We start from the raw sequence: 15,039 nt of genomic DNA, 5'->3' as shown, positions 1-15,039 counted from the left end.
AAAGAAAGAAAGAGAGAAAAAAAGAAAAAAAGAAACAAAACACACACCACCTTTCAAAAAAAACAAAAACTCACAGACCCATAAAAATGTATAAAACACCCCAGTTTCAGGAAGAACCAACACTAACTGCAAAAATGTATACCCAGGGACCTGTGAAGATTCTAAAGGAGACAACAAATTAGACTCAAAACTCATCCCAGATATGCAACCCGCTGGTATAGCAAACTCTCTCACCAGCAAACAGGGCTAGCAGGAACCCACAGAAAGAGCTCCAGCTTGCCCAGGCGAAATGTGAAGCGGCAGACACTCAGCAGAAATGTGGCACTGCTAGCCACAAACACAAAGCTGAACACACACCCCAAACTGACAAAGCCAGGCAGGCCAAAAGCCCTCAGGGATCAGAGAAAGTGGGGGGTGGGCTGAGGGGAAGAAGGGGCTGCTCTGAACACCTAGAAGGTCACACTGGAAACAAAACACATTGGTACTGTGTGCGCCTGGGGGTCAGGCTTCAAGGGAAAGCTTGTTCCTGCCTCTCCCACCCTACCCCACCCTCGCTCACCCAGCAGGTCCAGGACGGGGCAGGAAGGCCTGTGCAGGCCTCCTTGGCTGCTTCCTGCCCTGGAAGTTGGACGGGAAGCTAGGGCTCCAGCCGGAACCCAGGCTCCCTCCCACAAGTTCCCCCATGCCCCAGCTGCCCTGTATCCTGCCTGTCCTGTGTGAAGTAGATGTTGGTGGGTAGGAGGGATGTGTCTGTCCTGTGCTGGGTCAGGCCACCCATCGAGCCCAAGTGCCAGGGCAGCAGAGATGCTGAGCCTGCAATTTACCCTCCCCCAGACCTGCCAGCAACCAGGCCTGCCTAGGAGCAACAACAGGCAGGTGGGCGGGCTATGTCACCAGTGGGCAGGACATGGGGCACAGCCAGCAGTTGTCATATCCGCAGGCTCTGGGGTGAAGGCCTGGTGTAAGGGCTCGGCAATCCTGGGGGTGTGTCTGGGTGCGTGGGAGCTACTAGTCTGGGATCCTGGGTGTGACTGCGTCTGGGTCTGTGGGGCCATTTGGGACTCCCTGGGCAAGTGGGTGTGTGTGAAGAGTGTCAGACAGTAGCTGTGACCTACTGGTAGTCTGGCTGGGACTGTGACGTGTATGAAACTCCGGCGTGTGTGGTATGAGTGGGTTTGCAGCGGGTCACGCAATGACCATGACCCCGTGGAGGATGTTTGTGTAACTGCTGGGGGGAGCAGTCTGTTTCCCAGCTGGGCTGATGCTGTGATGTGTGTCTGGTGTGTTTGACACTGTGAATCTGTCTGGCATGTGGTGCAACCATGGCCCTAGAATGCATATTTGTGTGATGGTCTTTTCTATCAAACTTTCTACTTGTGTCGTGTCCCGTGAGGCCCCAGGGCTGGGTTGTTTATAGTCTCTGTATGTGTGGTCTGTGATGAATGCCAGGTGTCAGAATCTATGTCACTAGTCCTGAGAGGTGAATGCGTTGGTGTGGTTGTGGGACCCTGTCCATACTTTGGCTTCTGCTGGGGGCAGTGGGGCTATTCAGCAATCCTTGAGTGACTACAATCCTGATTGTGTTCTTGCTTGCCTGTGCATGCACGCGTATCTGCCAGACGAGAGCTAGTGGCAATGACATATGTCCTTGTCCTGCCCCCAACCCCAACCTGCTCCTCAGAGGCTCTCAACCCCAGATGGGAAGAGGCTAGGATGGGAGGCCTCTGACCCACTCTTCCAGGTTCAGTGCCATCAGCTTCAAACCAAAGGACCTCTGCCCTCAGTCACCCTGCCTCCCTCCCCTCCCAGACTCTCCCTGAGTGGAAAGCAAGTTTAGGAGCCCTGGGGGCCTGAGAAAGGCGGAGGGTAGGGGAAGTGAAACACAGGAGAAAGGAGGAAACGGGCTTGAGAAAGAAGAAGCAGGAGAGAATTCACAAGCTCCCCCCAGCAGATGGGAAGAGATGAAACACAGGACTTGCTAGGCTCAGGCAGCCGGTATTTCTTGCCTGGGTAACTTAGCTTCCTGAGGACACATGCATGCATGCATGTACGCTCATGCGTGTGCACACACACACATGTACACACACGCGCACACACACACACTTGTACACACGTGCATACATATACACATGCTCTTGGGCACACACGCGCACACACACACAGTTATATACACACATGTACACACGTGCACACACACATGTTCTTGGGCACACACATGCACACACACACACACTTGTATACACACATGTACACATGCGCGCACACACATGCTCTTGGGCACACACATGCACACACACACACACTCGCAACCACCCCAGGGAGGGAGGCAGGGTGACTGAGGACAGACAGAGTTCCTCACCACTCACTTTACTCGCAGTGATTTACCAGAAATGGAGGCCTTGGATTCAGCTTTTTAGCTCATCTGGTAAGGCTATGTGTCCCCCAAGTTCTTTTGGGGTCCCATACTCCTGATCAAGATATGATCAAGAAAGCAGTCTTAGATCCATGTGCAGATGCTGAACTAACTTACTAAGTTCTGTGGATTTAAGAAATAACTAAATAACCACCTTCCATGTGTGTAAGTACTTCCTGTAAAGAGCACACCATCCCCCAAAAAGCTTTTGGAGAGAGTGGGAAGGACTGAGTCAGGCTTTCCATATACTTAGCTCTGCTTGGTTGGGGGCTATGTAGATCAGGCTGGCTTTGAACTTGTGGTGATGATACTCCTGCCTCTGCCTCCTGTTCAAATTATAGGCAGCCTGTTCAGACCATACTCATCTTCGCAGGCTTTCCCTGAAGGACCGGGTGATATTGCTGGCCCTGCATACGAGGTTGCAGAAACAGCACACGGCTCCAGACAGTATGTGGAGGAAGCAGCGAGTGTGGCCATGAACCAGCGGGACTTATTTACAGAAACAGGCTGCAGGCTGCAGGAGGCTTGGGGCCAACCTTGGCCAGCCCCTGCTCTGTCAGGCTGTGGGAAGAAAGCTGTGATCAAGGACGGCCACACACCTGACATGTAGGAGAGTTGTCATTCCCTGGCTTGAGCTGGCTTGGGTCTGACTCAGTGCCCAACACCCTTCCCTTAGACTCTTCCAGTCACGTAGCTCTCTTTCCTCACTCAGTGGCACACCCCAAGATGGCCGGCACTTGTCACTTCCGGTCTTCCAAGAATCAGTCAATCTCTCTCTCTCTCTCTCTCTCTCTCTCTCTCACACACACACACACACACACACACACACACACACACACACACTCCCTGATGCCACTTCCTTCTTGTGGCTCCCCCTCCCCCTAGGCTACTTTCACCCTGTGACAGCACCAACACCAACCACTGATTTGGTGTTTTGGTATTTTGGAGACAGTTTCTTCTATGTGTAGTCCTGTTTATCCGGAACTCGCTCTGCAAACCAGGCTGGCCTCAAACTCAGAGACCAACCTGCTACTGCCTCCTGAGTGCTGGTCTTAGAGGCCTGTGCCACCGCATCCTGTGAATTGGGGTTTTTGGGGGATAGGGTCTGATGTAACCCGGAAGCCCCATCCCCCATCCCCCTGCCTTCCCACTGCCGGCATTTCAGTACCACACACTCATCTCTCAACCAGTATTTTGTTGTTTGTTGTTCTCACCATACAGCCCTGGCTAGCCTGGGCTATATCTGCCTGCCTCAGTCTCCTGAGTTCTGGGACTCGTCACATGGGGCCACCGCAACCCGCTGTATCAGCACGTTTTGCTTTTCCACATACTCATCATCCAAGCCAGCAGCAGGAATTCAGGATTGTCTCCGTGGATGCTCAGAGGTATAAGGCACTGTGAACGGCGCCTAACGAGATGAAACCTGAGTCGAATAGGGTTTTCCCTGGGCCCCAGCGTCGCCCATAGGAATCCTGGGATCAAAGGCGGCGTTCCTTAAGGGAATGCTGGAGGCGGTGGCACCGAAAGGGACAAGATGTGGTGGGAGCGTCAGCTAAGAGGGAGACGCAATCCGGCGCCCAATGACACGGAGACCACCAGTCCTCTGTCACCTTTAATGGGCCCCCCAGGTGGACTTGGGGGGGGGTGCAGGTGTCCTTAAATACAGCCCCGGGCGCTGCGGGCGGGGCGGGGGCGGGGCCGGGCCTGCCGGGAGGGGCGGGGCGGGGCGGGGCGGGGCTTCAGCTGCACTTGCAGGAGCGCACAATCATGTTGGACAACTGCTCCACCTTGGGCTTGCGACCCACGTAGTAGACGATGGGCAGTGGCTCCAAAGCCTGCGGCACGCAGCACGGTGACGCCGAAGCGCCCGGATTGTGTTGGTTGTAGAGAGCAAGGACCTGCGGGTGGGCCGGGGTCACTGCCAGTGTCCAGGGGCTCCCCCCATCTCTCTCTCAACCAGGATCTCTACATTGCTGTCTCCCCAACTTCCATCTCTGTCTCCTTATCTCTCCCAGTCTATTTCTATTTATGTCTCTTCCTACTGTTCCACCTCTGTCTCTCTCATCTGTCCCCATCTAGGCCCCTCCCTCTCTCTCTCTCTCCATCCTATCTCCTCTTCCTGTCTGCCTCAGTCACTTACTCTCCCATCTCCAATCCTCCCCACCTCCATTTCTGTATCTCTCCACATCACTAGCTCTCTTGCCTTTCCATCTCTCCAGCTCTGCTTTGCCCCTCCGTATTCTCTTCTCTGTTTCCCGTCACCCTAACCCGCTGACTCACCACTGCTCATGCTTCCAGTTCTCTCCCTACCACCCCAGCCTCTGCTCCCAGCCTGTCCCATGGGCCAGACCCACCTTGCTGTACTGTGTGTCCAGGCTCCAAATGTAGGGGCAGGGCCCCAGACAGAAGTTGGCATGGTAGCCCTTGGGTTCGTGGATCCACTTCCAACCCAGGTCCTTCCTAAAGTCGATGTACAGTTGCCGCACACAGCAGTTCTTCTCTGTGGAGCTGCAGGCAGGAGGGACAAAGGTCAGAAGCAGGGACAACCCTGCTGCCCACTCCAGCCCTGGGCTGCCCTCAGTCTCCTGTCCAGCTCAGGCTCTCCAGGATGCCTGAGATGACTACAACCATCCATGCTGCCAGTGAAGCACCTCCCACTGGGCAGGCATGAGCCAGTGCAGGGCTAGCAACAGTCCCATGAGCACTCTCAGGGAGGACATAATAAATCCTGTCACTTCCCCATGGAACACACAGGAGTAGTTCACAGTCCCACATGTGCCTATATGTCCTATTTGTAGGACACATGTTTACCGAACCTCTACTGAATGTGGGTCTAAGGACTGTCCCCCTGAATGGCACAAACAGGACAGATGGAAGCCTTTGGAGGCCATAGCTGTTCACTCCTTCCTCCTGTTTAGGTCAAATGCCTAAGTTATCACCATGAGACTATCTGGCTTTCCTCAGCATCCTCCCTTGCCCACCCTGACAGCTACATGGGCTTCCTCTCTAGTTCTCAGACCCAGTCATAGCCAGGCACGGGGGCTCACACTTGCGATCCCAACACCTGGGAGGCACAGGCAGGGTGATCAGAAGTTCCAGGTCCTCCTTGGAGACATAGTGAGTTTGAGGTTAGCCTGGTCTATGTGAGATACTTTCTACCACCCAGGGAGCTTTAACTCCTAAAAATGCTGTCTGGCTTGAAACAGATGTCCAGTATCAGTTATGTAAATGAACAGTGCCTCCTCTGACCAGTCCTGTCCACTTGCCATCCAAAGTCTCCCTCCAAACAACTGTTAAATTCCACCCCACCCACCCACCCACCCCCGGGAATTCAGTGCTACAATTACTACAAGAAACTGAGTTTCTATGTAACTTTTGGTGTTGTTTGTTTGCTTCCTTGAGACAGACTGTCCCAGACCTCACTCTGTATGTAGACCAGGCTGGCCTCAAACTTAGGAATGCGCCTGTCTCTGCCTTCCGAGTGCTGGGACTAAAGGTGGGATCACTACCACCTGGCTTGCTCTAGGTTTTAAAGGTTTAAGTATTCATGTTTTATTTGTGTGCATATGTGTGCCTACATAAGTTTTGATGTGCACTCTGTTTGTGCAATACCCAAGAAGGCCAGAAGAGGGCATCAGGTCCCCAGGAACTGGAGTTAGTGATGGTTGTCCTTATAAGTGACCGTATGGGTGCTGGGAACTGAACCCAGGTCCTGTGGAAGAACAGCCAGTACTTTTAACTGTTGGGCCAAGTCTCCAGCTCCAAACTATCTGAAGTGGGTCATCAAAACCCTGATCATGGAAGCCGAAAAAGGGTTATACTACCTCTTCTTTTTCTGTCTACATTTGAAATTTCTACTGTAAAACAATTTTAATCAGAACAGAAAAACTAATTTGTCCCCAGGATTTCTTTTGTTTGTTCATTTGTCTTTTTTGAGACAGGCTTTCATGTAGCCAAGGCCAACCTGAAACTCCTGATCCTCCTGCCTCTGCTTCTCAAGTGCTGGGATCACGAGTGTGCGCCACTACACTTGGCTTCTAATATTCCTTTTTCCCGACCTGGCTTCTAACCTGGCCCCTACACCAGTTTTACTTTCCTTCTCAGAATGATTCAGCTTGTTTGTACTAAATATTATTATCCATCTTCATTTCACCATGGGAAAGTGTCTCTTAATGTATACATGTTCAGCAAATGCTGGGTACATGAATTAAATGATAAACATTTCTACTACAGATAGACTCTCTTTATGGAGCCTTGGCTGTCCTAGTATTCACTACAAAGACCAGACTGCCCTCAAACTCCCCAGACCCTCCTGTCTCTGCTTCCTGCGTACTCGTCAGTCCTTTGTTTTAAGACTGGGTTTTGTTATGTAGCCCAGGCTGGCCTTGAACTTCTGAAAACTCCTGCCTTAGTCTCCCAAGTGCTGGGATTACCAGCACAAACAGGACAGCCACCTCACCCTCCATGATCCCCTCAAGAGAGAGGAGAGTTAAGACAAGGTCTCACCATGTAACCTAGGTCGGCCCAGAATTCAGTTTGTAGCCCAGGCTGACCAGCAGGGACACTTGAGCCTCTGGGTTCATGGTATGTATCAGAATCATGATGTAAAGATACAGGTATAGTATAATTCAAATTCCATTACAAAAAGGCTGGCAGGATGTATATTAAGTGCTGACACTGGAGTTTTACGTTCACCAATGTGATGACTTTCTGGACTTTCCACATTCTTAACAGTGGCTGGGGATTATTTTTAGAATCAGAACAAAGTAATTCAAGGAAAGAAAATGCAGGTTCCTCCTCACGCCACCTCAAAAATGACTCTAAAACATGGGCAAGGGACTGGGAGATGGCTTAGTAGTCAAGAGCACTGGATGCTCTTGCAGAGGACCCAGGTTCAATTCCTAGCACCAACATGGAGGTTCAAAACCACCTTATATAACTCCAGACCCAGGGGATCCAACATCCTCTTTTGTCCTCTGTGGGCACCACGTAGGCACAGAGCACACATACATCCACGAAGACAAAACATGTATATAAAATAAAATAATAAAAAATAGAACTTGACCCATGTGAACCAGGCAGGCACACACCTCTGTGCACAACTGTAGTCAGGAAGCAGAAATGGGAAAATTGCTGCAAGTATGAAGCCGGCCTGGTCCAGGCAGGGTGTTTTAAGCCAGGCTGGGCTCGAACTCACAGAGATCCACCTGCCTCTGCTTCCTGAGTGCTGGAATTGAAGACATGCACCACCACCACCTGGCACCTGAGGACATCCTACTGGGACGCAGTCTCAGGGTTTTCAGAGTCTCTGCTTTTTTCGAGCCTCCCTTGCCAGTCTGAGACCCAGCAGAGCCTAATCTGTGAGGAGCTTAATCTGAGGACCTGGGGGGAGATGGTTTTTGAGCTGACAAGCTGGCATAAAGACAGCTTTGCCATGCGAACAGACACGGAAGCAGGGTGTTACAATACAAACTGAGTACCCCTTTTCAGAAACACCAGGGACCAGAAACATTCTAGACCATATAGCTTTTGGGGGTAAGAGGATAGTTACATAGACTTTACAAAATGTTAAGTGCCACCCCCCGCTCCACGTTTATTTTATTTTCATTATTATTCATATTTCTTGAGACAGGATCTATGTATGTCCTGGAAATTTCCATGTAAACCCGCTGGCCTCAAACTCAGAGACCTGCCCGCCTCCGCTACCTGAGATCAGAGACATGCACCGCCACACCTGCCAACTTAAAAAAAAAGTTCTATGTGTAGGAGTATTTCTCTGAACATGTGTGCACACACACCATATACATGCAGAGCCCACGGGGGCCGGGGGAGGAGTAAGATTCCCTGGAACGGAACTATGGATCGCTGTGAGCAATTATGTGGGTTCTGGGAAATGAGTCTGTGTGCTCTGGAAGAGCAGCTGTGCTCTTCATCCCTCCAGATGCCCCACCCTTTTCTAGAGGCAGGGTCGGATTGGTGGCCAAACACACGCCACGCCTGTCGATGACTTTGATCTCATGCTGTTCCGTTCCTACTCCAGCGCTAGGATTACATCCGTGCTCACCTCGGCCAGAGAGATTTTGGACTTCTGAATTATGGATTCTTAACTAATTCGCATCCCCACAACTGTTAAGTGCCAACGGTTTCTGACTCATGGCCAATTTCATTCCATCTACTTCCTTTCTGCCTCTGAAGTTTTTTCATTTGTTTAATGAACTTTTGTAGAAAAGTTCACTTTCTCTTAGAAAGTGAGGAATAATTTACAATTTAAACATGAACCAAAAGTATAAATCAATATGGTCAGTGGTAGAGCCCCTGCCTAGAATCCCCCAGTGAGGGGCTGGGGGCGTGGCCCAGTGGTAGAGCCCCTGCCTAGAATCCCCCAGTGAGGGGCTGNGGTAGAGCCCCTGCCTAGAATCCCCCAGTGAGGGGCTGGGGGCGTGGCCCAGTGGTAGAGCCCCTGCCTAGAATCCCCCAGTGAGGGGCTGGGGGTGTGGCTCAGCGATAGAGTGCTTCTTTACTATGTACAAGGTACTGGGTTTTCTCCTCAGTATCACAAAGGCAGCAGCAGCAACAACAAAATCCTAGGGAGGATTTCTTTTTTATGTACATTGGTGTTTTGCCTGCACTTATGCATGTGTGAGAGCATCAAATCCTCTAGAACTAGAGTTATAGACAGGTGTGATCCTCCTTATGGGTGCATGGGTGCTGGGAAGGGAACTCAAGTCCTCTGGAAGAGCAGCCAGTGCTTTTAACCACTGAGCCATCTTCCACAGCCCCCTTCCCCAGGCAAGAATTTAACATTAACTCACTAAAATCAAATACTACTCAAGGCTCATGTTTCCCACCGTGCCCCATGAACATCTTTTCCCCTTTCCTTTTCTTTCCTCCTCCTCCAACCCCTCAGCCCTCTCTCTTCTAGTGGCATGGATTATTGCACCATATCTGTTGAAGAAATGAAGAGGTTTCCCACCATCTGCACTTTGCTGGGTGCATCCCTGTGGTGCTGGCTAATGTTGTTAGTCTGTCCCTCTGTTACAGGGAAACGTGGGAGTTGGAGCTACAGTCCCCATCAGATCATGGTTGATGTATCTGACAGGCCTTCCTCAATGGCATCGTGTTCTTCCACACAAAATTTTGTTTGTCACAGCCGGGGACTTGGCTCAGTGAATTAAATGCTCAGTGTGCAAGCATGAAGACCTGGTTTTGGATTCCTAGAGCCCACATATACATCAGGCATAGGCAAAACAAATATAAGAGAGAGACAGGCAGACAGACATATTCAGTTAGTCGGTCAGACAGATAGACAGAGAGATTTTCATGATTCCCTGGGTTCGTTTCCCAGTATGCGAGGAACAGAGTTTGCATAGCTTCCTGCATCTCTTAGTAATGTGCAGTATGAAGACCCGTCATCTGATCCTATGAAGGCTGACAGCCGAAAGTGGTGAAGACATGGAGGAGGAGGAGGAGGAGGAGGAGGAGGAGGAGGAGGAGGAAAGGACAGGTCAGCTCATTGCTCTCATCTCTCAACACTCCTGAATTTCACGCTTTCTAGGATCTAGTGTTCCAATTTCTTTCTCTCATCCGCAGTACTGAGGCTTAGTCTACCATTCTGGAACTGGGTGGTTGGGTGACACCTGTAATTCCAGGACAGAGAATTCAAGACAGCCTGGGCTAAAGGAATGAATCTGAGGCCAGCCTGGATTACACAGCAAAGCCCTGTCTCGAACAAAACCAAACAAAGGAGAACTAACAAGATGGCTCAGCACGTAAAGGTGCTCGCAGCCAGGCCCAATGACCTGAGTCTTATGTCTGGGACTCACATGGTGGAAGGAAAACGGACTCCCAAGAGTTGTCCTCTGACCTTCACACAGTTTTGTGGCATGGATGCCCCTATACACACACACACACACACACACACACACACACACACACACAGATATAACTTAAAAACAATGACCAAAAAGTGTTTGCACTCGGCACGGGCATTCTGGATACACTAGGACACCCACTCTCTGACTCTGAGAGATCTTGGCTCCTCAGAGTTCCCTATCTCAATGCTACATTCCAACACTCCATACTTCCAAGCCTACATACATCTCAGGAAGTTCTGCCTCCCAACCTCCTCAGGGTGCACCACTGCCCTCAGGGGCCTCACGTTCTGGCTTTCTCCACCTCCACTCTGGATGCTAACATCTCCCTGCCAGCCCTGCCATTCTGAGCCCTGGGATTTGCCCCTCTCATCTACCAGAACTGGAGACCACCATCTGCCAAGAGTGTGGGAACCCAGTGCAGATCACCTTCTGGTTCTGAACCCAAATGTTTGGACCAAAACCCTCCAGCTTTCCTGGGGTCAACACTCTCAATGGCTCATGGTAAATTCTTTCACTAGCATCCCAAAGTAATGGAAGTCTAGCAAGAATTCTAAAACCCAACAAGACAACCTTCCAACAGACTTCTAACTCTTGTTGAATTCCCTGATCCCAACACTTCAGGAAGAAAACACCCCTCATTCTAGGACTCTCAGCTGTCCACAGACCCAGGAACTTGTCCCCAAGCCCTGCCAGCATAAATGGTGGCATACCAGTCCACGGGCTGCAGTCAAGCCCCCAGCCTGCACAACCTCAGAGAGAGACAGCATTTACCTGAAGCAATAGTTGGTATCCAGGGCTCTCCGGTGCCGTGAGCTGTGCAGGTGCTGGGCCCTTTCCAGGGGGGTGGCCATGAGGAGCAGGAAGGGTCGGTTCATGTCATGGATGGTGCCCAGGTCGCCTCGACGTTTGGGACTGATCCCTGTTTGGGTTTGGATGTTGTGGTGAGGGACATACACACACTTAGAGGGACGGGTGAGATTTCACATACATGCACACAGACCATGCGGGGCCTGTGTCAGGCTGGACCCGGGAAGTTAGCTCACCATTGATTTCCACGTGGAGTTTGTTATCTTTGCTGTCACAAGAGCAGTGAGCGCTGAAGCGAAAGCCCTGTATTCCGTCTGCGGGAGAGGAAAGGAGTCTGAGGATATGAAGGGGAAGAGGGGGCAGGAAACTGCCAGCCTCGGGGGCTCCCTGCTAGTTACCCCACACTTCACTCTTGCTCCTATTCTTGGAATTGCTGGGCCCTTCTCCCCCTTTTTCAGGGCTCAGCTTAAACATCAAACCCTCAGGAAAGGCTCTGGAAGAGACACATCCTTCTCCAAATGTGGCATCCCTTGGCTTTCTCCACAGCAAGCAGGGGCTCTAACATCTCTGCATGAATATTTACTTCTTTGATTGTTCTCAGTAGAAAAACATGCACAGGGGAGGGTCCTGCTCCTGCCTTATTGCCTTTCATTTGGTATGTTTTGAAATTGTGTGTGTGTGTGTGTGTGTATATGTGTATGCACATACACATATGTATGTATGTGTGTATGTATGTATGTATATATAATGCATATTTTACGTATAGCAGAGAATACGTATGGGTGATATGTTATGTGTATGGTACATGAGGAGGCTTATAGCTGGGTGACAAGTGTCTTCCTCTATTCCTTTCTCTCTTACTGCCTGGGACCGACAGATCTTTGGCCAGGCTAGCAGGTCATAGAGCCATGTGACAGCCTGTCTCCATACATACATGGAACTCCCAACAAGGCTGGGGTTACGGGCACACACTATGCCAACGCCTGACTTGTTACCTGAGTGCCAGGGATGAGAACTCAGGTCCTTGTGCTTGCGAAACGGAAGCTCTTGCCCACTGACCCCTCTCCACAGCCCTCTTTTTCTTATGAGACAAGGTCTCATGTAGCCCAAGCTGGTCTCAAATTTTCAAACTCACTATGGAGCTAAGAACAACCTTGAACTCATGATCCCCTTGCCTCTGCCTCCCAAGCACAGGTCTCCGCCAGCTTGTGCATGTTGCCTGGGTTCTTGTTATCTCTGTAAAGCCTGGTCCTCAATCATAACAATAAACTTCTATTGTGACCCAGGCGTCAAGGGTCACGAGCAGTGTTGGTGTCGCAGGATGTTCAATAATAACACAGATGCCCGTCACTGATCTAAACTAACTCTGTGTTAACTCCATTGATCTTCGAACTCTTTTAACTCCAAATTACCAAGAGAAAGCAACTTGGCTTGGGCCACATAAGAAGCCATAGCCAAGGCACCATGCAAACCTAAGCTGGCATCTTCTCCTCATTATTTAGGGGGTGCACATGGGCCAGGGTGGGCAGGGAGGTCAGAATGGCTCCCTCCTTCTACCATATGGGTCCTGGGGCTTGAACTCAGGCTGTTAAGCACAGCAGCAGGCGCCTTTACCTGTTGAGCCATCTCACTGGTTCAAGGGAGATGTTCCTTGAGTGGACACATAATAATACTAAGTGCCTACTGTATACCAGATAAAACCTTTCTCCACGTCCATCCAGTGGCCTTCCACATTCCTCCTGGTGCCAGTCCACTCAGACTCATCCTCCATGTGGCTAAACTACACTTCCCATGAGTCTCCTCACACTCACTCTCATTCAGGAAGCCCTCCTGGATCCTAACTTTACCTTCGGCTTCCCTCATCTAAATCCTGCCCCCTCTGTATAGGTCTCCCCTTCTAGCCTTCATTGTTATAGGCCATTACTGCCTGCTAGAGCTCTGACAAGACCTTTTCAGTGTCTGGAAAGACCTTGTGGGTCTTGTGAGGGAAGGACCCACAATAGACAAGGAGAATTGTTCACTCCTGGACAGATGGACATGTCAGGCTCTCCCTGGCTGCAGAACCTTGATACAGGATACTCTTGCACCTCCTTTTCCTGCTTGCCTTTATTCACCTCAGAGACATTACCTCAGATGCCTTCTCCTCCAGGAAGCCCTCCTTGAATCCAGACAGTCAGGCACCTTTTGAGTGCTCAACCCCATTCCTGTTCACGGGGAATCATAAAGCACCTAGCTAGAAGTCAACGCCTCCTTCAGCTATCCAAAGGACCATGAGGTCTACTGAGGGCCAGGACAGGGACTGTTTGGGTCACCACCTATCCCTAACATCACTCTACAGATTGACCCTTTTTTTTGTCGTTTTGTTTGCTTGTTCGTTTCGAGACAGGGTTTAGCCCTGGCTGTCCTAGAACTCACTCTGTAGAGCAAGCTGGCCTCAACCTCAGAAATCCGCCTGCCTCTGCCTCCCAAGTGTTAGGATTAAAGACATGTACCACCACTGCTCAGCTGGAGTACTACTTCTTGACATCACTATCAGGTGCATGTGTGTGGCAGGGGTGAGGTGGGGGTGGGGGATGCCATGCTAGGCAGGGTGATGCCAGGACAAACAGGAGTGGCCCCACTGGAGGATGGCACAAGACAAGCAATCTCACCTCCCTGGTTCAGCCACTGCCGTACAACTCCAGTGACATCAAAAGACAGCCACTCAGGCGTATCAGTGGGGGTCAGCAGCCGGTTACCAAGGTAACGCCAGGAATTGTTGCTATATTTCTAAATGGAAACAAAGCAAAAAAGGGAGTGCAGTAGCTGCCATCTTGCCCTCAGATAATCTGGCTGTAACCCCATGCTGCCTGTCTCACAAACTGGCTTCTAGACCATCCCCAGACACTGGCTTCTGACACATATGAGCCCTGCAGGCCACACTCTCACATGCAGCCACCAAGAACAGAAAACAGCCAGGGGTAGGAGAGGAGGGGTGGAAACAGACTGGAACAGGACATGGGACAAGAATGACAACCCAGGCTGTGGTCAGGTCCCATGAGGCGCCTCAGCTGTGCACGAGGTTCTGTGCAAGCTATGGGCATTTGCTAGCCTTGCCAGGTCTCAATTTCTCCCGTGTTGCTGAGACATGGCAGCTGGGAGACCTACAATGCAAGCGGTCATTGCTCATACTATTATGCACAGTTCAGCAGTTTTATTACCCTGAGTTTGGGAGAGCGGTAATTTTCTTATTTATTTATAGTTTGTTATTTTACTTATAATTATTATTATGAGTACATACACAGAACAGTCTTCCCAATGTCTTTTTTTTTAATTTTTATTTTTGTTATTTTTTTGAGACACGGTCTCTCTATGTAGCCATGGCTGTTCTGGCGTTAACTATGCAGACTAGACTTGCCTTGAGCTCAAGAGGTCCTCCTGCCTCTGCCTTCTGGTTGAAAAATGTTATTTTTGGCTGACACGTCTTTAATCCCAGCACTCAGAAGGCAGAGGTGAGTGGAGCTCTGAGTTCCAAGACAGCCAGAACTACACAGGGAACTCCTGCCAAAAAAAAAAAAAAAAAAAAAAGGCAGGTGACTGCTGACTTAAGAGACTACAAGAAATGCTTAATTTCTCTGTCTGAGATAAGATCTCACTATTCTAACTGTGCTGGACTTGAATGCTTGGGTTCAAGAGATCTTATTGCCTCAGCCTCCAGACAGGGTCCCATGTAGTCCAGGCTGGCCCCAGACTCCTGATCTCTTGCCTCCCCGTCCCAAGTGCTGGGATTGCAAGTGTCTGCTCCTAAAGACTCCCAACTTCTTCTCCTTCCTCACTGTTACTTTTTCCCCTCTCTGTGCTGAGGACAGAACCTAATGCTTTACTCAAGCTAGGCAGTCTACCACTGAGCCACGCCCCCAGCCCCTCACTGGGGGATTCTAGGCAAGGGCTCTACCACTGAGCCAC

The 15,039-nt window shown here is 50.5% G+C and overlaps 1 protein-coding gene across 1 annotated transcript in view; it reads right to left on the bottom strand.

Moving 5' to 3' along the window:
• Positions 1-4,012: 4,012 nt before the first annotated feature.
• Tgfb1 (transforming growth factor beta 1) overlaps positions 4,013-15,039 on the bottom strand; it is a 16,766-nt gene continuing 5,739 nt past the window's right edge. The window contains exons 3-7 of the mRNA XM_021219155.1: positions 13,746-13,863; positions 11,331-11,408; positions 11,059-11,206; positions 4,768-4,921; positions 4,013-4,311 (exon numbers count right to left, since the gene is read on the bottom strand). Coding sequence (XP_021074814.1) covers positions 4,153-4,311; positions 4,768-4,921; positions 11,059-11,206; positions 11,331-11,408; positions 13,746-13,863 — 657 coding nt within the window. The 3' untranslated portion in view covers positions 4,013-4,152. The remainder of the gene's footprint in view (positions 4,312-4,767; positions 4,922-11,058; positions 11,207-11,330; positions 11,409-13,745; positions 13,864-15,039) is intronic.

This window comes from Mus pahari, chromosome 19 (assembly GCF_900095145.1).
Source record: "Mus pahari chromosome 19, PAHARI_EIJ_v1.1, whole genome shotgun sequence".
In the NCBI taxonomy this organism is placed as follows: Eukaryota; Metazoa; Chordata; class Mammalia; order Rodentia; family Muridae; genus Mus; species Mus pahari.
The sequence above is the reverse complement of the archived record's forward strand: the minus strand, read 5'-3'. Positions and strand labels throughout refer to the sequence as shown.